Source organism: Melanostigma gelatinosum (assembly GCF_949748355.1).
Source record: "Melanostigma gelatinosum genome assembly, chromosome: 12".
Classification (NCBI taxonomy): Eukaryota; Metazoa; Chordata; class Actinopteri; order Perciformes; family Zoarcidae; genus Melanostigma; species Melanostigma gelatinosum.
The window spans coordinates 16,637,556-16,660,227 of record NC_136645.1 but is presented as its reverse complement, the minus strand read 5'-3'; the positions used below and the strand labels follow the sequence as shown (position 1 = coordinate 16,660,227).

Below are 22,672 nucleotides of genomic sequence, written 5' to 3'. Positions count from 1 at the left end.
TTACTTTTAACCTCTTGCAAAGTTAGAGTTACAATCATGTAACACAATATAAAAACACAGTATTCAAGTCAGCATCTTACCCAGTGTCCTCCTCATCGGGAACGCGTGTAAAAAGTGTAAATAAACAAAACAATTTATTGAATCTGCCAGAAACATACGATAGTTAAAGTTAGCTTTCGTGTATGCTTAAACAGACTCCGAAAGGAAACATGATAACGAAAGTGCTATGTTAGCGAACTAAATGTCTATGAAATGCTATCACTACTTAATAATATAGCTAACCAGCGTAAGCTAAGTTATCTAACGTTGACTGTAAGATAACAAACCACTTTAACGTTGAAAGCAGGTATCCGAGAGGCAACGCCCAATCTCAGACAGGAAAAGAGACTAGCACAATTCATGTTTTTATGACATGTTATCCACGTAACTTGACACAGAGTTAGCATTAGCTGCATGTAGCTGTCATACCTGGTCAGTGAGACCCAGCTCTTCGTTCTCCTCATGGCCGCTTAACACACGACGAAGCTTGTCCATCGCTACAGGCTGTTAGCGAGCAGACGGGCGGGAGAAGGCAGAATGTCTATAGTTCCAACTGCACGTCTGATATTTATGTCTGAAAGTTTTGATCGCAGAAGTGACAAGTTTGACTTCCTGTCTTCCTGAACGGTGCTTTCTGTAAGTGCTGACTTAGAATCGGTTTTTTCGCAGCCAGTGTTGGCCAACGTCTACGGGGAGGCGTTTAAATAACAGACTGCAGATCAGCTTCAACACCCCCACTTCCTCGGAACTGCTGCTGCCTTCCAGTGCTGTTGGAAATACTAGTGTTGCTCAATGAACGGCGTACGAACAAAACGAGCACAAATGTTGTGCTCTTGTTGGACTGTATTGATAACGTGCTGGCATTTCGGGTGTGATAGGCTGTTGGTGCCTTGCACGACTTTACGTTCAATCTTTAAAGGCTTGAATAGACAAATGAATAACCTGATAGAAACAGATCCGCCTCCTACTTAGTATTCAACCAATAGGCTTCCATCCGAAGAACCTATTCATGACTCGCGCACTCTGTCTAAGCGCCTTTTTAGCTTTTCATTCGCTCCTACAGAGTGAACTTTCTAGGTCCGTGCACGTTTAACTGCTGGACATAATACTTCTGTTACAAATAAACCGTATTGCTTGAATTGAGCTAAACGCCTCGACCTAAGTCTGTTCACCTGAGTTTTCTCCTCAACATGAGTTTCATTCACAACAGATAACGAGATAACGTCAGGTCGCACCGTTTCCTGGTGAACTCCAAAGGCTCGATGCTAACGCAGCTAGCTGCTAACAAGCTAACGCTACATGGGCGCCTCGGGTCATGTGATCTTGTCAGACAGAAACAACCAACGAGAGCTGAGGAAACATTACAAGCCCTTATGACCACAGACTGTGTGTTACAACGTATACATACAATATTATTCACAGAGTTGCACGTTATATAGTTGATAAATTAATTTCAAACAGCGTGTCTATTTGTCTTCCCATATTCTCCGTCGGTGACACATCTTTTACTTCTTTGTATTTTTCATGCTCAACCAGCAGAGAGCGACATTTAACCATAGACTTTGTGCATTTAACCAACGTCACTTTAAAGTCCCCATTTCTGATTTTGCTTTGTTCATTTAGCTGCTATCTGCCAGCATCTCAGCTGCACTCAAATCCACTAGAGCCCATCGAAAAAACACAAGATGTAGTAGACCAGGGGTGCCCACACTTTTTCGGCTTGAGAGCTACTTTTAAAATGACCAAGTCAACATGATCTACCTACATTCATAAAGAGGTCATTCTTTACCTTCAGGTTATTTTATAAGTAGTAAATCTATTGTCTCTGCTGTCGGAATGTGGAGGTCCAGTTTGGTGGATAACTCACTCTGTCTGTGTACCTTATCAATTACTTTTTACAATCACTTCAGTAGTTTACTCATTTAATATTATCACCATCCAGATGAAGAAAGTTGCTATACAATAGAGCGAGGAGTCACTTGGTAGCAGTAGTCAGTCCCCTTAGCTCCCCAACCTCCTGCACCCCAACATCTGCTGCCATCAACCCCGGCTCCTGTGCCTCCGTCTCCAGCCACAGCAGCCTGGCATCAGGGTCTTCATCAGAGAACTATAGCAGAGACCCTGAGCTCCGCAACACCGACAAACACTGCTTCAGCACCTGATTGGCCTTCAATTTCCCTTCCTTCGACCTCAACAAGGCGTCTGTGGTGCCCTTATCAACTATAAGGTCCACACTGCTACGACCGTAGTGCTCGTGGAGCTGTGTGCAGTCCAGCTCTACGAACTCAAGCCGAGAGGAAAGATTGTGAGGTTGAATGGCTTTGGTTTGGACGTGTTCATGCATTAGTCGCACAGCTATGGGGGAAATGTCTGCACAAGTGACCCGGACCGGGAGAGGAGAGAGTCTGTAAATACAGGGCCCGAAAGCAGAAGTGCCACAGACCATATCCAGGACTTGGAGCAAACCGTCTGGGTGGGGCTTGGTCTGCAATAGGGGCATAATGAAGTCCCGGACAGCATCGAAGCCAAAGAACCGCTCAAAGTGTTTGAAGGTGTTTGTGCTGCTGCTGCTCTCAGTGTAGAAGCGGTCCCAAGTTGCTTTCTTATCCATGTTTTCAATCAGTTCAGCTAGGCAGAAACACAGATGGGATTATGTCACGAGTTAGTGAGTGAACATTAGCAGTAAAACACATACAACTTGCCTTAATGCCTCCATCTTTCTGTCATATTTGGAGGGACTTTATGCTAAAGTAAATTTAAAATCCATCAATTTAATGTGTCAAATGTCTTTTCTTTTAATATATGATTTAAGACCTTTTCTTGGGTCCTTAGAAGCCACTAAGCTTGGCATGAAGACAATCTACCAAGCTGACAAACTCAAATGACTCACATTGCTCATTAAAATAAAAAAGCAACATAAACTCAACAGTCCTGCATTGAATCCTCCCTTTGTGTACTTTATAATGCTCAGTTCATCTTTAAACTGTTAAATAGATGTGTTGATGTATCCAGGCTGTGTTATATTAGACTGCATTAGCTTGGTGTTGCCAACAAGTTTGCAACTGAGTGTCACGTTATTGCACAACAAAGTGCTACTTTATGGTCAGCTTCTGTAGCTAACATATCGGTGACAATTAGGTAAGACATCAGTGCACACACCTGCAACTCACTTTAACTTTTCTTTCTTACTTATTTGGAGGTTCACGCTATTCCCCCCCCAGACCACTCGCTGTGTGCAGACACCCTGCCTGAGTCTCGGTGCAGTGACAATACAATCAAAGGTGTTATGATGTGGTGCGTTCATGGACCCAAATGCAGACTCAGGACAGCAGAGTTATATTTCAAAAAACAATTTTATTTATTTCTCTCAGGCAGAGGAAAAGACAGGAAATACATAGTCAAAAAGGAGGCGTCTCTATGCGCTCCGCATGGGTCCAAGCCGGAAAGTGGCAAAATCCTCTGAGCGGCTGACGAAGCCGACAGGTAAACAGTCACGTCAAACACAGAGGCGCGTCCTCGCGCTCCGCTCTGATCCTAGCCGGAAAGTGGCTGGCAGGCAGGCTGGAACGTCTGTGTGATACCCGAGGCTCGACACAGGAACGCCAAGACTACACAGTTGATCTCCGAGGAACTAACTGGAAGGCTTCTTCGTGCAGGTGAAAACCCGAGGCTCGACACTGGACGGCAGGTAAGTTGAACAGGTAAGGTAACCCTCCGCTCTGATCCTAGCCGGAAAGTGGCTGGCAGGCAGGCTGGAACGTCTGTGTGATACCCGAGGCTCGACACTGGACGTCATCTAAATTGAACACAAAAACAGATTGTTAGAGCTAGAAGAGCTAGAAGAGGAGCGAGAATAAATAGGAGTGGAGAAGACACAAGAGGAGGGAGGAGATGGGTCACAGCGAGTGGAGGAGCCAGTCCTGCGTTGTAAGGCTGGGATTCTACGGAGGATGATCCGTGGGGAGTCGGGGCGGTTGGGGAGAGGATGAGGAAAGTCCTCCACGTGAAGCGTCGTCCCGCCTGAAGGTTTAAAAAAATAAATACAACCATCAGACCACTGCTCCACATCGTGGAAACAAACCAAGGACTGTTACATCATATAGACTTCTCTGCAGGAAGTTCTGTTAGTCATTCGGTATGTGAGTCTCAATGGGAGATGATGAAAGAAACTTATCAAAGTGTTAAAATAACTGTGTGACATTCAGGTTCTTTGTTCTTACCGTGCTCCTGGTTGGAGGGACTGTGTCCGTGCTGCCAGGGTTGTAGTCTGGTGGGGGACTAGGTGAGGAGCTAGAAGAGGAGCTAGAAGAAGAGAGAGAAGAAATATGAGTGGAGAAGACACAAGAGGAGGGAGGAGATGGGTCACAGCGAGTGGAGGAGCCAGTCCTGCGTTGTAAGGCTGGGATTCTACGGAGGATGATCCGTGGGGAGTCGGGGCGGTTGGGGTCCGGGATGAGGAAAGACCTCCACGTGAAGCGTCGTCGCGCCTGAAGGTTTAAAAAAATAAATACAACCATCAGACCACTGCTCCACATCGTGGAAACAAACCAAGGACTGTTACATCATATAGACTTCTCTGCAGGCAGTTCTGTTAGTCATTCGGTATGTGAGTCTCAATGGGAGATGATGAAAGAAACTTATCAAAGTGTTAAAATAACTGTGTGACATTCAGGTTCTTTGTTCTTACTGTGCTCCTGGTTGGAGGGACTGTGTCCGTGCTGCCAGGGTTGTAGTCTGGTGGGGGACTAGGTGAGGAGCTAGAAGAGGAGCTAGAACAAGAGAGAGAAGAAATATGAGTGGAGAAGACACAAGAGGAGGGAGGAGATGGGTCACAGCGAGTGGAGGAGCCAGTCCTGCGTTGTAAGGCTGGGATTCTACGGAGGATGATCCGTGGGGAGTCGGGGCGGTTGGGGTCCGGGATGAGGAAAGACCTCCACGTGAAGCGTCGTCGCGCCTGAAGGTTTAAAAAAATAAATACAACCATCAGACCACTGCTCCACATCGTGGAAACAAACCAAGGACTGTTACATCATATAGACTTCTCTGCAGGAAGTTCTGTTAGTCATTCGGTATGTGAGTCTCAATGGGAGATGATGAAAGAAACTTATCAAAGTGTTAAAATAACTGTGTGACATTCAGGTTCTTTGTTCTTACCGTGCTCCTGGTTGGAGGGACTGTGTCCGTGCTGCCAGGGTTGTAGTCTGGTGGGGGACTAGGTGAGGAGCTAGAAGAGGAGCTAGAACAAGAGAGAGAAGAAATATGAGTGGAGAAGACACAAGAGGAGGGAGGAGATGGGTCACAGCGAGTGGAGGAGCCAGTCCTGCGTTGTAAGGCTGGGATTCTACGGAGGATGATCCGTGGGGAGTCGGGGCGGTTGGGGTCCGGGATGAGGAAAGACCTCCACGTGAAGCGTCGTCGCGCCTGAAGGTTTAAAAAAATAAATACAACCATCAGACCACTGCTCCACATCGTGGAAACAAACCAAGGACTGTTACATCATATAGACTTCTCTGCAGGAAGTTCTGTTAGTCATTCGGTATGTGAGTCTCAATGGGAGATGATGAAAGAAACTTATCAAAGTGTTAAAATAACTGTGTGACATTCAGGTTCTTTGTTCTTACCGTGCTCCTGGTTGGAGGGACTGTGTCCGTGCTGCCAGGGTTGTAGTCTGGTGGGGGACTAGGTGAGGAGCTAGAAGAGGAGCTAGAACAAGAGAGAGAAGAAATATGAGTGGAGAAGACACAAGAGGAGGGAGGAGATGGGTCACAGCGAGTGGAGGAGCCAGTCCTGCGTTGTAAGGCTGGGATTCTACGGAGGATGATCCGTGGGGAGTCGGGGCGGTTGGGGTCCGGGATGAGGAAAGTCCTCCACGTGAAGCGTCGTCGCGCCTGAAGGTTTAAAAAAATAAATACAACCATCAGACCACTGCTCCACATCGTGGAAACAAACCAAGGACTGTTACATCATATAGACTTCTCTGCAGGAAGTTCTGTTAGTCATTCGGTATGTGAGTCTCAATGGGAGATGATGAAAGAAACTTATCAAAGTGTTAAAATAACTGTGTGACATTCAGGTTCTTTGTTCTTACCGTGCTCCTGGTTGGAGGGACTGTGTCCGTGCTGCCAGGGTTGTAGTCTGGTGGGGGACTAGGTGAGGAGCTAGAAGAGGAGCTAGAAGAAGAGAGAGAAGAAATAGGAGTGGAGAAGACACAAGAGGAGGGAGGAGATGGGTCACAGCGAGTGGAGGAGGAACGTAGGGGGACGTAGGGGAACTGTCGTCCCATCTGAGGGTAAAAACACACACAACCCTCAGACCACTGATCCATATCATAGTCATTTCTCATATCACATTGAAAGGATCAGTAGCACAAAGCAGTGTGACTAGATAGAAAGTAAATGTCATACAATAAATGATACGCTCGCAAAAGTATTAGCAGAAACAAATCCAGTACAGTGCAACATGTTTGCATTTGTTCCAGTGTTGTTACTGCAGGAGGCCTTCCATATGTCTACATTGACTAAAAGTCAGAAACATATCAGCACTTTTTCGATAGAAAATATCTTTTAGTGGTTCTTTCACTCTGCTGTTCATTGTGTTAATATGTATGAAAAATATCACAAGTATGTAGGAAATGTGTGAATTGTGAGTTAATATGGATTAAATATATTATCATGCGTGCATCACTTGTGATCCGTATCACCGAGAAGTTATATAAATATAAAGAAACAATATTTCTATTAGCATTTCTCAGTTTAAGCTAACGCTGGACGGTCGGGTCTATAAAGCTAACGTTAGCTAACCAAGAAAGCAGCTTTTGTTCAGATAAACTTGTTTAAACTTGGTCTCAACAGTCAAAAGTCAGTCCTAGTGGATTAATATACACTGATAACTGAAAATATTATCAATATTAGGATAAACATCGGTTCAGATAGATACATAAATAAATACATAAAAAACAGTGGTGGAAAAAGTATATAAATCTCGCTTTTTTTCCTGCAAAAGTTGATCAGAATCAGACTTACCTTTATCAGTAACGTTAAGTCACGGATGCAGAAAAATCCTGGTTTGAAGGTGTTTCTTGGGAGGTTTCTTCGAGTGAAAGTAGATTTCTGCTTTTTCGAGTGAAAGTAGATTTCGGCTTTTTCTGACGGACCAACGGTTGGAACAGACTGAATTTAGAAAAAATGCACAATTTGGTAAACATGGTAACGATGGAACGTTCGACTGAGAACAGCTCGTTCTTACCTCAGAGTCTCCATCAGGTCCTCAACAGTCCTCCGCTGCACAAACAGACATTAAATACAACTTTAAGAGGAATATATCCACATGAGCTCAAATAATACAACTAACATGACATTGTGACTCAGTCTCCTGTCGCGTTTGAGAGTCACGTGACCTGCCCAGGGGTTAACCACACATTAAGTCTCCATTCAGGCCTATTTAAAAAACACGGTCTCATATAATGTCCAATAATATAGAGATGCATGTTTGCATGGAGGTTTGAGGGTGTCAGGTTGGACCCTGTCCTTGGTCCTATGTGGTCCTCCAGTGTCCACAGATTGACAGCACGTGGACCTGCTGTTTCACGTTTCCTACATTGTTGTGACAGGAAGCCAGAGTTTCAGAATACGTGACACAAACATCAATTTGAAATAAAATGAAAACATATTTTCTGAGGTTTGTTTACTGGTCCACATCCTGTCTGTCTTTGGGCCATCGTTGGACAAATGTCTCTCCAGAGACATTACATTTACACACCCCTGCATCACACCTGTATTACTCTCTTTGATCCATTTTCTTTTGTTAAAGTAGAAACTTGATGTAACTTTACTAATTGATATTGTGCATAGTGGCATGTATACACATGTTAAATGAGTTGTTTAACAAGTACTTGTGGGAAGAAGCAAAGGACACTGGTTGTCAAACACCATTATTGATAATGCCCATGAGAAGGGCTTATGTCGAAACATTTATCTGGCATGATTGCTAAAATGAAATGACACAAAGCTTTGTTGATGCCTTGTTTTTACCTGAGGTTCCCATCATCTTGTAGGCTTGAATGCCATGTTTTTAACTTCAAAATGAAATATACTCTTTCATCATTACGCATGTTAAAATGTGATACTGTGTCTCAAGGCTTGCCTTGCATTTATCATCAACATAACTGGCGCCAAATGACAGTTATGTGAAGCTATGTGAAGTTATGTGAAGTAGGAAAGGGTTGCACCAAAAACACAACAAATACAAGTTATTCTCACAATCCTCAATCCTTACACAGAAGCCAGAAGGTTGCTGTTCAAAAGCAGACTCTTAAATCATGATTGTCTCTCAGGTCTTGAAGCTTGGTCAAACTTCCAAAATCAACACAAAGATTATTTTCCTACTTTTTTTCATAACCAGTGTAAGTCTAGAAAACACACCTAAAAGATTTTACTCTACTATATTTTCGAGACCAACCTTCTTATGATTACAAATTAGTTTGAAATAAAATAACATACATAACAAATATGAGAACTGAAACAAACGGGAGATAATTGACACACTTATACAGGTAAAGGTTGTTCAATCAGGAGAAACTTAATTTACAGTGAACAAATACATTTATTAAATTGTGCAAAGTAAAGATTTTGGAGAGCCGACACTGGTGGGCTTGTTGAAGACAGTAGGGCAGGTTGAAGATCTATATGACGGCATGTGGCGTGGGACTGAGTTCAATGAGCTCAGTAGGAGAAACCTTGAGCACTGGATGTGATGATGAATGGGGAGGAGGGTCACATCGATTCTGAAATGACAGCTGACTGCAGAGAAGAGAACAGGTCTTTAAAGTTTGACGAAAAATATATGATTGGCTGAGGGAGGCCGTGGTGGAATCGCCCACTGTCAACTGGTAGAGTAGGAGTCAGAGAGATTTGTGAGTGAATGAGAGCATAAAAACACTGTCCTAATGTAGGAAGTTAGAGTAAATCCCAACATTTTACATAGTTAATTATTTTACAACTGTATGATTATAAATACTATATTGCAAAATAGCACTCCTAAGCAAAGTTCTCTAAGTTTTACTTCCTTTACTCTGGCACAAAAACAATATTTTTGTCTCTTGCGTTGCAGATTGCAGATATTTTAAATCATACATACAACAAGTCACAACAAAAGTTTAAGCTATTGCAAATAACTCTACAAATGATCCTTTTAACATTGTTAAGCTGTCTGTGTTTGCGAATTCATATTCAAATGCTAATACTGTATATTGCATCCCGTGTACTGTATGGTAACTATATCCACACCCAAATCTCACCACCTGAGTTTGGGAATTAGTCAGTTGATGGATTTAAGACCTTAAAACTGTTTTGAACTGAATCATTTGGTGGATAATAGTTATTAAGACAAATAATAAGTCTTTCTATTCATTATTTTTTGTTTGCGTAGCACGTTTCACTGCTCTGATTGGAAGAAACCCAATTTGCATTTTACTAAGAATTTTTTCGACATACTATACTGACTTTGTTATGACTTTATTCAACACGGTATACTATGACTTTTTTATGACTATCCGACATAATCCATGATTTTTGACAACCATCTAATTCATCTCTCCTGATCATTCACTGAAGACTGGATCAGTGGTGTTGTATCACAACAGAAACACTATCGAAAGACAACATTTAGTGACACATAGGGAATGTGGAGAATATGAACAAAACCTATACAAATACATATTTAGTTGATTTCAAAACTCAATAACGATGTGTTTAAAGTTTTGTCAACCTCTCTGAAAACTGACTTTTCAATCTCAACAAATAAATGGATACGCTAAATGAACAAGAAGTCCTTAAAGTGCTCCAAACATGTATGATTCCATGATAAATGGGCACAGCAATACGACTGAAAGCTCCAGAACAGCCACTAAATGGATATTGTGGTGATATTGTTGAGTCAAATAGAAAAGTGATTACCTTCATCTCTATGTAGGCCTAATATCATGTCAATTAATCTCAATCCAATTACTTTGTGTAAAATACATTGTTTGGTTTATGAGGTTGGCCATGTATGAGATTGGCTGAATGCATTTAAATGAAGAATAGCCTATCTACAGCCACATGATGTGGAATGCTTAGTTACGCAGTAATTGACCACGTGGTGGAGATGTTGGGCAGGCAATTTAAGTATGCCACCAGGTTTCTTGTTTTTCTTTTAATAGTTTTTGTGAACATGTTGAAAATAAAATGTATCACCGTGCTAATGTGTGTGTTGTTATAGGCTACACACTTGTGTATAATGTTTGTTGTAACATAATCGTTCTGTCTCAAAGAAGGAGAATAAGACAAAAAGATTTTGAAAAATAAAAATATATAAACCAGTGTGACTTTGCAATAGTTGTGTGCAACTACAAATATTATCCTGGTGGTCAGCTGTGACAGACACAATACACACATATCGTTACACCTCCATAAATATTGAATATTTAGGGTCTAAAATCTGTGTTTATTCCATAAATCTAACATCAGTAAATGAAAATCTTATACTATAAACCTTTGGTCATGGTGGATTTCAGTAAAAAGTCTCTACACAAACAAATCTCTTCCGACTGACATCAGAAGAGTGTCGCCGCCATAACCAAATTTACACGCCATGCTGCAATTAATCAGAGGTAAATATTTCATGCCCGACACCACAGTGACACATTTCAGACCTCCTACATGATGCATGCGTGACGTCAGTAAATGTAACAAGACAAAGGCTTTCCCCGCCGACGAGTCAGCGGAGCCGAGTGGGCAGAGGGAGTCTGTGTAGCGTCGCGTCTGTTCGGTGAGACATCAGAGCCGCACGTGTTGACGCAGACTCTTTCTACCGGTCGGCTGAGAGGGATGGATGCTTTTTAATCAACCGCTCATTATGACACTAATGATATCCACGCACATGCTGCTACTGTGGTACAGGGAGCAACGATACCATTGACGATATGAAACCAATGCTGTAGTGTTATCTCCTTGCAGTCAAAATCACATAAAGATGAAAATTGCATTTAGCTCCTTCATATACGACACTGGCTTTGTTTGGGTCGGTAACCTGGGCTATGAAAGCAGACGGTGACCCGGTGTCTTGATGCACCTAAACCCTCTGGACATATGGTACCTGACAATAGACAATTAAAAAGTGCCGTCGTCAATCGTTCACTGTCAGAGAAGTCAAAGACATCTTGATTCGATTTAGCCCGTGGCTTATCGAGACTAAATAATCAAAAATGTTGTAAAATCCAGGAGGATGCTGATATCTAGTGATAGACAATATCATTCTAATATTGCAGCATTATGAGAGCACACAGCCAGATCCTATAATACTGGCTGAATTAATGTCACACTACAAAAAGGAGACTTTTACACTTTCATTGTGGCTCAGCGACAAGTTTAGTTTTCTGTAAAGAAGAATAATGTACAAAGAAAGATCAGATATCAGCCGTGTACTGTGATGACAGATTTGAGAGTATGGCCTGTCACTGGGATGGAATTAACCTGGTATGCAATGCTCCTATACAGATAATAATAAGAGAACAAACACTAATGCATAGTAGAGAGACAGGTAGAAACCAAAGAGTTTAGGGAGACAGGAAGTCTGTTCTCACTGATCAGCCTATCCTTAATAATCTCCTACTGACTTTCAAGCAACATACAAATAATCTACAGGGCAGAATTAATTATCTAATAATACAGATCACAATTAAATGAACTAGATTAGGTGCAGTATTAACCCTTTGCAAACAGAGTGTCTAACCATTGTTTGATATGCATGTAGTGATTACAGGTCTCAGGAGATTTAAAGGTTTAGGTTTACTAAGTGCCATGTTACTGCGAATGCAGTTCTGTTCATTTAGATTGTCGTTATACTGAAAACAAAACAAAAAAGTACAATTATACTAATGCTAATCTGATTAAATGATGGCGATTATAATTTTCGCTATAATCCTATAGTCTGGTGCAGAACCAGTAGTCACCACTGCTTTATCATGTAAATATATCATATAAATCAGAAACATCTCATGGTTCCTCAGGCACTGTCCTCCAAACTCTGAGCCACAGGTGATGAGTGCACTGAGGGTAAGACGGTAAATAACTGCCATAATTACAGTACTTGATTTGTCTTCTTTATTAACAGTTTACAAGCAAAAACTTGGGAGAAATGTGTAGCTGTGCAAAGGATGACTGTAACAGAGTAGTGCGTCAGTCATCAAGGCATCAACTTTCAGAGTTTATGAGCCTGATGCTCATCATTTGTTGTATTCCTGGCAGTGAGCCATAATCATCTGACCGGCCAGGTTGAGCTGGACTTACCTGGAAAGAGCTGCGATGTTCCCTATAGTGTAGAAGACGGCGAAAAGCTTTAATCCATTCGGAAGGAACAGCAGTGCTGAACCCTGACAACACAGCAAAGAAGTCTCAGTCAGCTACACAGAATAATGTCACCAAACTTTAAAATAGGGACAAGTGGAAAGTATCTAAATGAGTCCTGGATTCTGATATGATTGAAGGCTTACATCTATGTCATTTATTTTTTTTGGAACAAACAAAACGCAACAAGGACTTCTGCGGCTCCCCTAGTGGCAAAATACTATAGGAGGCTTTGTAATGATTCGCTGCCTGTGTGTCATGAATGCCCACTATCTGGACCACTTTCAGTGAAAGAGACTAGTGTCACGCTGTGAGTGTGAACAGAGTGTGCATTTCACCATGGGAGGAATAACATTTAGACTAAGCTTTTAAAAAGATGGGAGCATTTTACTCAAGTGTTGGTTGTAAGAACATTTAAATAACCTGCAGATAACAACTGCATCTCACAGAAGGAGCAAATTCTGGACATTGCTTATTTCTACAGAAAAAGGGGAGCACGGGGCAGCCTTGTGGCTCCGCGCCCGACTCTGTGACTTTCACCACCCAGGCCTACATGGGTTCTGTTGGGGCTTTGTCAGAGTGAATCCCTATGTGGTGGCTTCAAAGTGTTATCAGCAAGTGCAGCCAGTGACAAGACTTCCTGTCATTTCAACTGCAGACTACGCTCTACAAACTGAAACTTTCAGCTCTTTGCCGACAGCAAGCAACCTATAAGTGTTAATTAAAGTGTAAGTGACATGTGTCAGTCACTATCATCTGCAAGCGTGCAAGAGAACAGGAATTTGTCTAGATGGTATTTGCGCTGAGCCATGTTAGTTTGAGAGTTTCATAATGCCTATAAATCCAACATAATACAAGAAAAAAATAACTTGGCCCATAACCCAACAACAGTAATAGTGTTACGTATGCTCTGCAATTCCTAATGTCAGTATGAAGTCCAACAGAACATAAAAGATGCCTTTTTCCAACATGAAAGGCAGAGACACTCACGAGTATTGAACACAGGATGCCTCCAGCAAAGCATATGACAAAGAACTTCACCCTGGTGCTGTAGCTGAGAGTGCTGGCATCGAGGACCTGGTGAGAACAATGGGAGGATGTCACAAGACGAGTCTAATGACCCGCAGAAAGACTCACAGGCTTTCTAATGGGGATTTAACCATGTTGGCTAGAGCCAAACAGAGAACACACAGCGACAATAATATCTTTAAACACAAATGGCACAGGTCTACATTACAGACAGAGAGCATTACTCTGTACACTGAAGTTAGGCAAAAGAACCAATACAACCAAACTACGGAGCACCTCTTGGGTCACATGATAGAAAAAGACTTCATGTGTATTGAGTTTCTTTTTCCACCATGTGACCCCAGAAGGGATCCGTACCAAACTGTACAGAATAATCTGCAAGAAAATGCAGAATTGCAACCTTGGCAGACTATGGTGTGCCAGAGTGAAACTTGTAATTCTTTACTTTTAACCTCTTGCAAAGTTAGAGTTACAATCATGTAACACAATATAAAAACACAGTATTCAAGTCAGCATCTTACCCAGTGTCCTCCTCATCGGGAACGCGTGTAAAAAGTGTAAATAAACAAAACAATTTATTGAATCTGCCAGAAACATACGATAGTTAAAGTTAGCTTTCGTGTATGCTTAAACAGACTCCGAAAGGAAACATGATAACGAAAGTGCTATGTTAGCGAACTCAATGTCTATGAAATGCTATCACTACTTAATAATATAGCTAACCAGCGTAAGCTAAGTTATCTAACGTTGACTGTAAGATAACAAACCACTTTAACGTTGAAAGCAGGTATCCGAGAGGCAACGCCCAATCTCAGACAGGAAAAGAGACTAGCACAATTCATGTTTTTATGACATGTTATCCACGTAACTTGACACAGAGTTAGCATTAGCTGCATGTAGCTGTCATACCTGGTCAGTGAGACCCAGCTCTTCGTTCTCCTCATGGCCGCTTAACACACGACGAAGCTTGTCCATCGCTACAGGCTGTTAGCGAGCAGACGGGCGGGAGAAGGCAGAATGTCTATAGTTCCAACTGCACGTCTGATATTTATGTCTGAAAGTTTTGATCGCAGAAGTGACAAGTTTGACTTCCTGTCTTCCTGAACGGTGCTTTCTGTAAGTGCTGACTTAGAATCGGTTTTTTCGCAGCCAGTGTTGGCCAACGTCTACGGGGAGGCGTTTAAATAACAGACTGCAGATCAGCTTCAACACCCCCACTTCCTCGGAACTGCTGCTGCCTTCCAGTGCTGTTGGAAATACTAGGGTTGCTCAATGAACGGCGTACGAACAAAACGAGCACAAATGTTGTGCTCTTGTTGGACTGTATTGATAACGTGCTGGCATTTCGGGTGTGATAGGCTGTTGGTGCCTTGCACGACTTTACGTTCAATCTTTAAAGGCTTGAATAGACAAATGAATAACCTGATAGAAACAGATCCGCCTCCTACTTAGTATTCAACCAATAGGCTTCCATCCGAAGAACCTATTCATGACTCGCGCACTCTGTCTAAGCGCCTTTTTAGCTTTTCATTCGCTCCTACAGAGTGAACTTTCTAGGTCCGTGCACGTTTAACTGCTGGACATAATACTTCTGTTACAAATAAACCGTATTGCTTGAATTGAGCTAAACGCCTCGACCTAAGTCTGTTCACCTGAGTTTTCTCCTCAACATGAGTTTCATTCACAACAGATAACGAGATAACGTCAGGTCGCACCGTTTCCTGGTGAACTCCAAAGGCTCGATGCTAACGCAGCTAGCTGCTAACAAGCTAACGCTACATGGGCGCCTCGGGTCATGTGATCTTGTCAGACAGAAACAACCAACGAGAGCTGAGGAAACATTACAAGCCCTTATGACCACAGACTGTGTGTTACAACGTATACATACAATATTATTCACAGAGTTGCACGTTATATAGTTGATAAATTAATTTCAAACAGCGTGTCTATTTGTCTTCCCATATTCTCCGTCGGTGACACATCTTTTACTTCTTTGTATTTTTCATGCTCAACCAGCAGAGAGCGACATTTAACCATAGACTTTGTGCATTTAACCAACGTCACTTTAAAGTCCCCATTTCTGATTTTGCTTTGTTCATTTAGCTGCTATCTGCCAGCATCTCAGCTGCACTCAAATCCACTAGAGCCCATCGAAAAAACACAAGATGTAGTAGACCAGGGGTGCCCACACTTTTTCGGCTTGAGAGCTACTTTTAAAATGACCAAGTCAACATGATCTACCTACATTCATAAAGAGGTCATTCTTTACCTTCAGGTTATTTTATAAGTAGTAAATCTATTGTCTCTGCTGTCGGAATGTGGAGGTCCAGTTTGGTGGATAACTCACTCTGTCTGTGTACCTTATCAATTACTTTTTACAATCACTTCAGTAGTTTACTCATTTAATATTATCACCATCCAGATGAAGAAAGTTGCTATACAATAGAGCGAGGAGTCACTTGGTAGCAGTAGTCAGTCCCCTTAGCTCCCCAACCTCCTGCACCCCAACATCTGCTGCCATCAACCCCGGCTCCTGTGCCTCCGTCTCCAGCCACAGCAGCCTGGCATCAGGGTCTTCATCAGAGAACTGGAGCAGAGACCCTGAGCTCCGCAACACCGACAAACACTGCTTCAGCACCTGATTGGCCTTCAATTTCCCTTCCTTAGACCTCAACAAGGCGTCTGTGGTGCCCTTATCAACTATAAGGTCCACACTGCTACAACCGTAGTGCTCGTGGAGCTGTGTGCAGTCCAGCTCTACGAACTCAAGCCGAGAGGAAAGATTGTGAGGTTGAATGGCTTTGGTTTGGACGTGTTCATGCATTAGTCGCACAGCTATGGGGGAAATGTCTGCACAAGTGACCCGGACCGGGAGAGGAGAGAGTCTGTAAATACAGGGCCCGAAAGCAGAAGTGCCACAGACCATATCCAGGACTTGGAGCAAACCGTCTGGGTGGGGCTTGGTCTGCAATAGGGGCATAATGAAGTCCCGGACAGCATCGAAGCCAAAGAACCGCTCAAAGTGTTTGAAGGTGTTTGTGCTGCTGCTGCTCTCAGTGTAGAAGCGGTCCCAAGTTGCTTTCTTATCCATGTTTTCAATCAGTTCAGCTAGGCAGAAACACAGATGGGATTATGTCACGAGTTAGTGAGTGAACATTAGCAGTAAAACACATACAACTTGCCTTAATGCCTCCATCCTTCTGTCATATTTGGAGGGACTTTATGCTAAAGTAAATTTAAAATCCATCAATTTAATGTGTCAAATGTCTTTTCTTTTAATATATGATTTAAGACCTTTTCTTGGGTCCTTAGAAGCCACTAAGCTCGGCATGAAGACAATCTACCAAGCTGACAAACTCAAATGACTCACGCTGCTCATTCAAATAAAAAAGCAACATAAACTCAACAGTCCTGCATTGAATCCTCCCTTTGTGTACTTTATAATGCTCAGTTCATCTTTAAACTGTTAAATAGATGTGTTGATGTATCCAGGCTGTGTTATATTAGACTGCATTAGCTTGGTGTTGCCAACAAGTTTGCAACTGAGTGTCACGTTATTGCACAACAAAGTGCTACTTTATGGTCAGCTTCTGTAACTAACATATCGGTGACAATTAGGTAAGACATCAGTGCACACACCTGCAACTCACTTTAACTTTTCTTTCTTACTTATTTGGAGGTTCACGCTATTCCCCCCCCAGACCACTCGCTGTGTGCAGACACCCTGCCTGAGTCTCGGTGCAGTGACAATACAATCAAAGGTGTTATGATGTGGTGCGTTCATGGACCCAAATGCAGACTCAGGACAGCAGAGTTATATTTCAAAAAACAATTTTATTTATTTCTCTCAGGCAGAGGAAAAGACAGGAAATACATAGTCAAAAAGGAGGCGTCTCTATGCGCTCCGCATGGGTCCAAGCCGGAAAGTGGCAAAATCCTCTGAGCGGCTGACGAAGCCGACAGGTAAACAGTCACGTCAAACACAGAGGCGCGTCCTCGCGCTCCGCTCTGATCCTAGCCGGAAAGTGGCTGGCAGGCAGGCTGGAACGTCTGTGTGATACCCGAGGCTCGACACAGGAACGCCAAGACTACACAGTTGATCTCCGAGGAACTAACTGGAAGGCTTCTTCGTGCAGGTGAAAACCCGAGGCTCGACACTGGACGGCAGGTAAGTTGAACAGGTAAGGTAACCCTCCGCTCTGATCCTAGCCGGAAAGTGGCTGGCAGGCAGGCTGGAACGTCTGTGTGATACCCGAGGCTCGACACAGGAACGCCAAGACTACACAGTTGATCTCCGAGGAACTAACTGGAAGGCTTCTTCGTGCAGGTGAAAACCCGAGGCTCGACACTGGACGGTAGGTAAGTTGAACAGGTAAGGTAACCCTCCGCTCTGATCCTAGCCGGAAAGTGGCTGGCAGGCAGGCTGGAACGTCTGTGTGATACCCGAGGCTCGACACTGGACGTCATCTAAATTGAACACAAAAACAGATTGTTAGAGCTAGAAGAGCTAGAAGAGGAGCGAGAATAAATAGGAGTGGAGAAGACACAAGAGGAGGGAGGAGATGGGTCACAGCGAGTGGAGGAGCCAGTCCTGCGTTGTGAGGCTGGGATTCTACGGAGGATGATCCGTGGGGCGTCGGGGCGGTTGGGGAGAGGATGAGGAAAGTCCTCCACGTGAAGCGTCGTCGCGCCTGAAGGTTTAAAAAAATAAATACAACCATCAGACCACTGCTCCACATCGTGGAAACAAACCAAGGACTGTTACATCATATAGACTTCTCTGCAGGCAGTTCTGTTAGTCATTCGGTATGTGAGTCTCAATGGGAGATGATGAAAGAAACGTATCAAAGTGTTAAAATAACTGTGTGACATTCAGGTTCTTTGTTCTTACCGTGCTCCTGGTTGGAGGGACTGTGTCCGTGCTGCCAGGGTTGTAGTCTGGTGGGGGACTAGGTGAGGAGCTAGAAGAGGAGCTAGAAGAAGAGAGAGAAGAAATATGAGTGGAGAAGACACAAGAGGAGGGAGGAGATGGGTCACAGCGAGTGGAGGAGCCAGTCCTGCGTTGTAAGGCTGGGATTCTACGGAGGATGATCCGTGGGGAGTCGGGGCGGTTGGGGTCCGGGATGAGGAAAGTCCTCCACGTGAAGCGTCGTCGCGCCTGAAGGTTTAAAAAAATAAATACAACCATCAGACCACTGCTCCACATCGTGGAAACAAACCAAGGACTGTTACATCATATAGACTTCTCTGCAGGCAGTTCTGTTAGTCATTCGGTATGTGAGTCTCAATGGGAGATGATGAAAGAAACGTATCAAAGTGTTAAAATAACTGTGTGACATTCAGGTTCTTTGTTCTTACCGTGCTCCTGGTTGGAGGGACTGTGTCCGTGCTGCCAGGGTTGTAGTCTGGTGGGGGACTAGGTGAGGAGCTAGAAGAGGAGCTAGAAGAAGAGAGAGAAGAAATATGAGTGGAGAAGACACAAGAGGAGGGAGGAGATGGGTCACAGTGAGTGGAGGAGCCAGTCCTGCGTTGTGAGGCTGGGATTCTACGGAGGATGATCCGTGGGGCGTCGGGGCGGTTGGGGTCCGGGATGAGGAAAGACCTCCACGTGAAGCGTCGTCGCGCCTGAAGGTTTAAAAAAATAAATACAACCATCAGACCACTGCTCCACATCGTGGAAACAAACCAAGGACTGTTACATCATATAGACTTCTCTGCAGGAAGTTCTGTTAGTCATTCGGTATGTGAGTCTCAATGGGAGATGATGAAAGAAACTTATCAAAGTGTTAAAATAACTGTGTGACATTCAGGTTCTTTGTTCTTACCGTGCTCCTGGTTGGAGGGACTGTGTCCGTGCTGCCAGGGTTGTAGTCTGGTGGGGGACTAGGTGAGGAGCTAGAAGAGGAGCTAGAACAAGAGAGAGAAGAAATATGAGTGGAGAAGACACAAGAGGAGGGAGGAGATGGGTCACAGCGAGTGGAGGAGCCAGTCCTGCGTTGTAAGGCTGGGATTCTACGGAGGATGATCCGTGGGGAGTCGGGGCGGTTGGGGTCCGGGATGAGGAAAGTCCTCCACGTGAAGCGTCGTCGCGCCTGAAGGTTTAAAAAAATAAATACAACCATCAGACCACTGCTCCACATCGTGGAAACAAACCAAGGACTGTTACATCATATAGACTTCTCTGCAGGCAGTTCTGTTAGTCATTCGGTATGTGAGTCTCAATGGGAGATGATGAAAGAAACTTATCAAAGTGTTAAAATAACTGTGTGACATTCAGGTTCTTTGTTCTTACCGTGCTCCTGGTTGGAGGGACTGTGTCCGTGCTGCCAGGGTTGTAGTCTGGTGGGGGACTAGGTGAGGAGCTAGAAGAGGAGCTAGAAGAAGAGAGAGAAGAAATAGGAGTGGAGAAGACACAAGAGGAGGGAGGAGATGGGTCACAGCGAGTGGAGGAGGAACGTAGGGGGACGTAGGGGAACTGTCGTCCCATCTGAGGGTAAAAACACACACAACCCTCAGACCACTGATCCATATCATAGTCATTTCTCATATCACATTGAAAGGATCAGTAGCACAAAGCAGTGTGACTAGATAGAAAGTAAATGTCATACAATAAATGATACGCTCGCAAAAGTATTAGCAGAAACAAATCCAGTACAGTGCAACATGTTTGCATTTGTTCCAGTGTTGTTACTGCAGGAGGCCTTCCATATGTCTACATTGACTAAAAGTCAGAAACATATCAGCACTTTTTCGATAGAAAATATCTTTTAGTGGTTCTTTCACTCTGCTGTTCATTGTGTTAATATGTATGAAAAATATCACAAGTATGTAGGAAATGTGTGAATTGTGAGTTAATATGGATTAAATATATTATCATGCGTGCATCACTTGTGATCCGTATCACCGAGAAGTTATATAAATATAAAGAAACAATATTTCTATTAGCATTTCTCAGTTTAAGCTAACGCTGGACGGTCGGGTCTATAAAGCTAACGTTAGCTAACCAAGAAAGCAGCTTTTGTTCAGATAAACTTGTTTAAACTTGGTCTCAACAGTCAAAAGTCAGTCCTAGTGGATTAATATACACTGATAACTGAAAATATTATCAATATTAGGATAAACATCGGTTCAGATAGATACATAAATAAATACATAAAAAACAGTGGTGGAAAAAGTATATAAATCTCGCTTTTTTTCCTGCAAAAGTTGATCAGAATCAGACTTACCTTTATCAGTAACGTTAAGTCACGGATGCAGAAAAATCCTGGTTTGAAGGTGTTTCTTGGGAGGTTTCTTCGAGTGAAAGTAGATTTCTGCTTTTTCGAGTGAAAGTAGATTTCGGCTTTTTCTGACGGACCAACGGTTGGAACAGACTGAATTTAGAAAAAATGCACAATTTGGTAAACATGGTAACGATGGAACGTTCGACTGAGAACAGCTCGTTCTTACCTCAGAGTCTCCATCAGGTCCTCAACAGTCCTCCGCTGCACAAACAGACATTAAATACAACTTTAAGAGGAATATATCCACATGAGCTCAAATAATACAACTAACATGACATTGTGACTCAGTCTCCTGTCGCGTTTGAGAGTCACGTGACCTGCCCAGGGGTTAACCACACATTAAGTCTCCATTCAGGCCTATTTAAAAAACACGGTCTCATATAATGTCCAATAATATAGAGATGCATGTTTGCATGGAGGTTTGAGGGTGTCAGGTTGGACCCTGTCCTTGGTCCTATGTGGTCCTCCAGTGTCCACAGATTGACAGCACGTGGACCTGCTGTTTCACGTTTCCTACATTGTTGTGACAGGAAGCCAGAGTTTCAGAATACGTGACACAAACATCAATTTGAAATAAAATGAAAACATATTTTCTGAGGTTTGTTTACTGGTCCACATCCTGTCTGTCTTTGGGCCATCGTTGGACAAATGTCTCTCCAGAGACATTACATTTACACACCCCTGCATCACACCTGTATTACTCTCTTTGATCCATTTTCTTTTGTTAAAGTAGAAACTTGATGTAACTTTACTAATTGATATTGTGCATAGTGGCATGTATGCACATGTTAAATGAGTTGTTTAACAAGTACTTGTGGGAAGAAGCAAAGGACACTGGTTGTCAAACACCATTATTGATAATGCCCATGAGAAGGGCTTATGTCGAAACATTTATCTGGCATGATTGCTAAAATGAAATGACACAAAGCTTTGTTGATGCCTTGTTTTTACCTGAGGTTCCCATCATCTTGTAGGCTTGAATGCCATGTTTTTAACTTCAAAATGAAATATAGTCTTTCAGCATTACGCATGTTAAAATGTGATACTGTGTCTCAAGGCTTGCCTTGCATTTATCATCAACATAACTGGCGCCAAATGACAGTTATGTGAAGCTTTTGACTTTGGATCAGTGTCCTCCTGAGGAACATAGTCATCATGTACTTTTTATGAGTATGCAAGCAGAAATCTTTACTCTAATTATCCTTAAATGGGCTGCAGTTAGGCTACAGACACAAGAGTTAGCTAGCGAACATAATCAGTAGGAAAGGGTTGCACCAAAAACACAACAAATACAAGTTATTCTCACAATCCTCAATCCTTACACAGAAGCCAGAAGGTTGCTGTTCAACAGCAGACTCTTAAATCATGATTGTCTCTCAGGTCTTGAAGCTTGGTCAAACTTCCAAAATCAACACAAAGATTATTTTCCTACTTTTTTTCATAACCAGTGTAAGTCTAGAAAACACACCTAAAAGATTTTACTCTACTATATTTTCGAGACCAACCTTCTTATGATTACAAATTAGTTTGAAATAAAATAACATACATAACAAATATGAGAACTGAAACAAACGGGAGATAATTGACACACTTATACAGGTAAAGGTTGTTCAATCAGGAGAAACTTAATTTACAGTGAACAAATACATTTATTAAATTGTGCAAAGTAAAGATTTTGGAGAGCCGACACTGGTGGGCTTGTTGAAGACAGTAGGGCAGGTTGAAGATCTATATGACGGCATGTGGCGTGGGACTGAGTTCAATGAGCTCAGTAGGAGAAACCTTGAGCACTGGATGTGATGATGAATGGGGAGGAGGGTCACATCGATTCTGAAATGACAGCTGACTGCAGAGAAGAGAACAGGTCTTTAAAGTTTGACGAAAAATATATGATTGGCTGAGGGAGGCCGTGGTGGAATCGCCCACTGTCAACTGGTA

General features: G+C 42.9%; 2 protein-coding genes across 3 annotated transcripts; both read right to left on the bottom strand.

Annotated features, from left to right (window-relative positions):
- Positions 1 to 3,373: 3,373 nt before the first annotated feature.
- Positions 3,374 to 8,719, bottom strand: LOC306785637 (uncharacterized protein). 2 transcript variants are annotated; one of them, XM_079280094.1, is made up of 9 exons: positions 7,285 to 8,719; positions 7,062 to 7,208; positions 6,128 to 6,322; positions 5,661 to 5,927; positions 5,194 to 5,460; positions 4,727 to 4,993; positions 4,260 to 4,526; positions 3,940 to 4,059; positions 3,374 to 3,835 (listed from the first exon to the last, which is right to left on the bottom strand). In XM_079280094.1, the coding sequence occupies exons 3-9, from the start codon at positions 6,320 to 6,322 to the stop codon at positions 3,671 to 3,673; spliced, it is 1,548 nt and encodes a 515-aa protein (XP_079136220.1). In that variant the 5' UTR covers positions 7,062 to 7,208; positions 7,285 to 8,719; the 3' UTR covers positions 3,374 to 3,670. The 2 variants fall into 2 exon arrangements, with proteins under 2 accessions (XP_079136220.1, XP_079136221.1); XM_079280095.1 differs by having other exon boundaries at positions 7,062 to 7,183.
- Positions 8,720 to 10,444: 1,725 nt separating this feature from the next.
- Positions 10,445 to 21,714, bottom strand: LOC306785750 (uncharacterized protein; the record flags this gene model as incomplete). The annotated part of the gene is made up of 10 exons (XM_079280205.1): positions 20,901 to 21,714; positions 20,678 to 20,799; positions 19,744 to 19,938; positions 19,277 to 19,543; positions 19,001 to 19,076; positions 15,231 to 15,253; positions 14,361 to 14,435; positions 13,413 to 13,499; positions 12,366 to 12,448; positions 10,445 to 10,448 (listed from the first exon to the last, which is right to left on the bottom strand). The coding sequence occupies exons 3-10, from the start codon at positions 19,936 to 19,938 to the stop codon at positions 10,445 to 10,447; spliced, it is 810 nt and encodes a 269-aa protein (XP_079136331.1). The 5' UTR covers positions 20,678 to 20,799; positions 20,901 to 21,714.
- Positions 21,715 to 22,672: the final 958 nt, after the last annotated feature.

Bases quoted from the DNA above. Each gene is read 5' to 3' on its own strand.
- LOC306785637 (XM_079280094.1), bottom strand. From the start codon at position 6,322: ATGGGACGACAGTTCCCCTACGTCCCCCTACGTTCCTCCTCCACTCGC. The intron at 4,994-5,193 runs GTAAGAACAAAG...TTAAACCTTCAG, and splicing joins TCCCTCCAACCAGGAGCACG to GCGCGACGACGCTTCACGTG. The intron at 4,060-4,259 runs GTAAGAACAAAG...TTAAACCTTCAG, and splicing joins TCCCTCCAACCAGGAGCACG to GCGGGACGACGCTTCACGTG.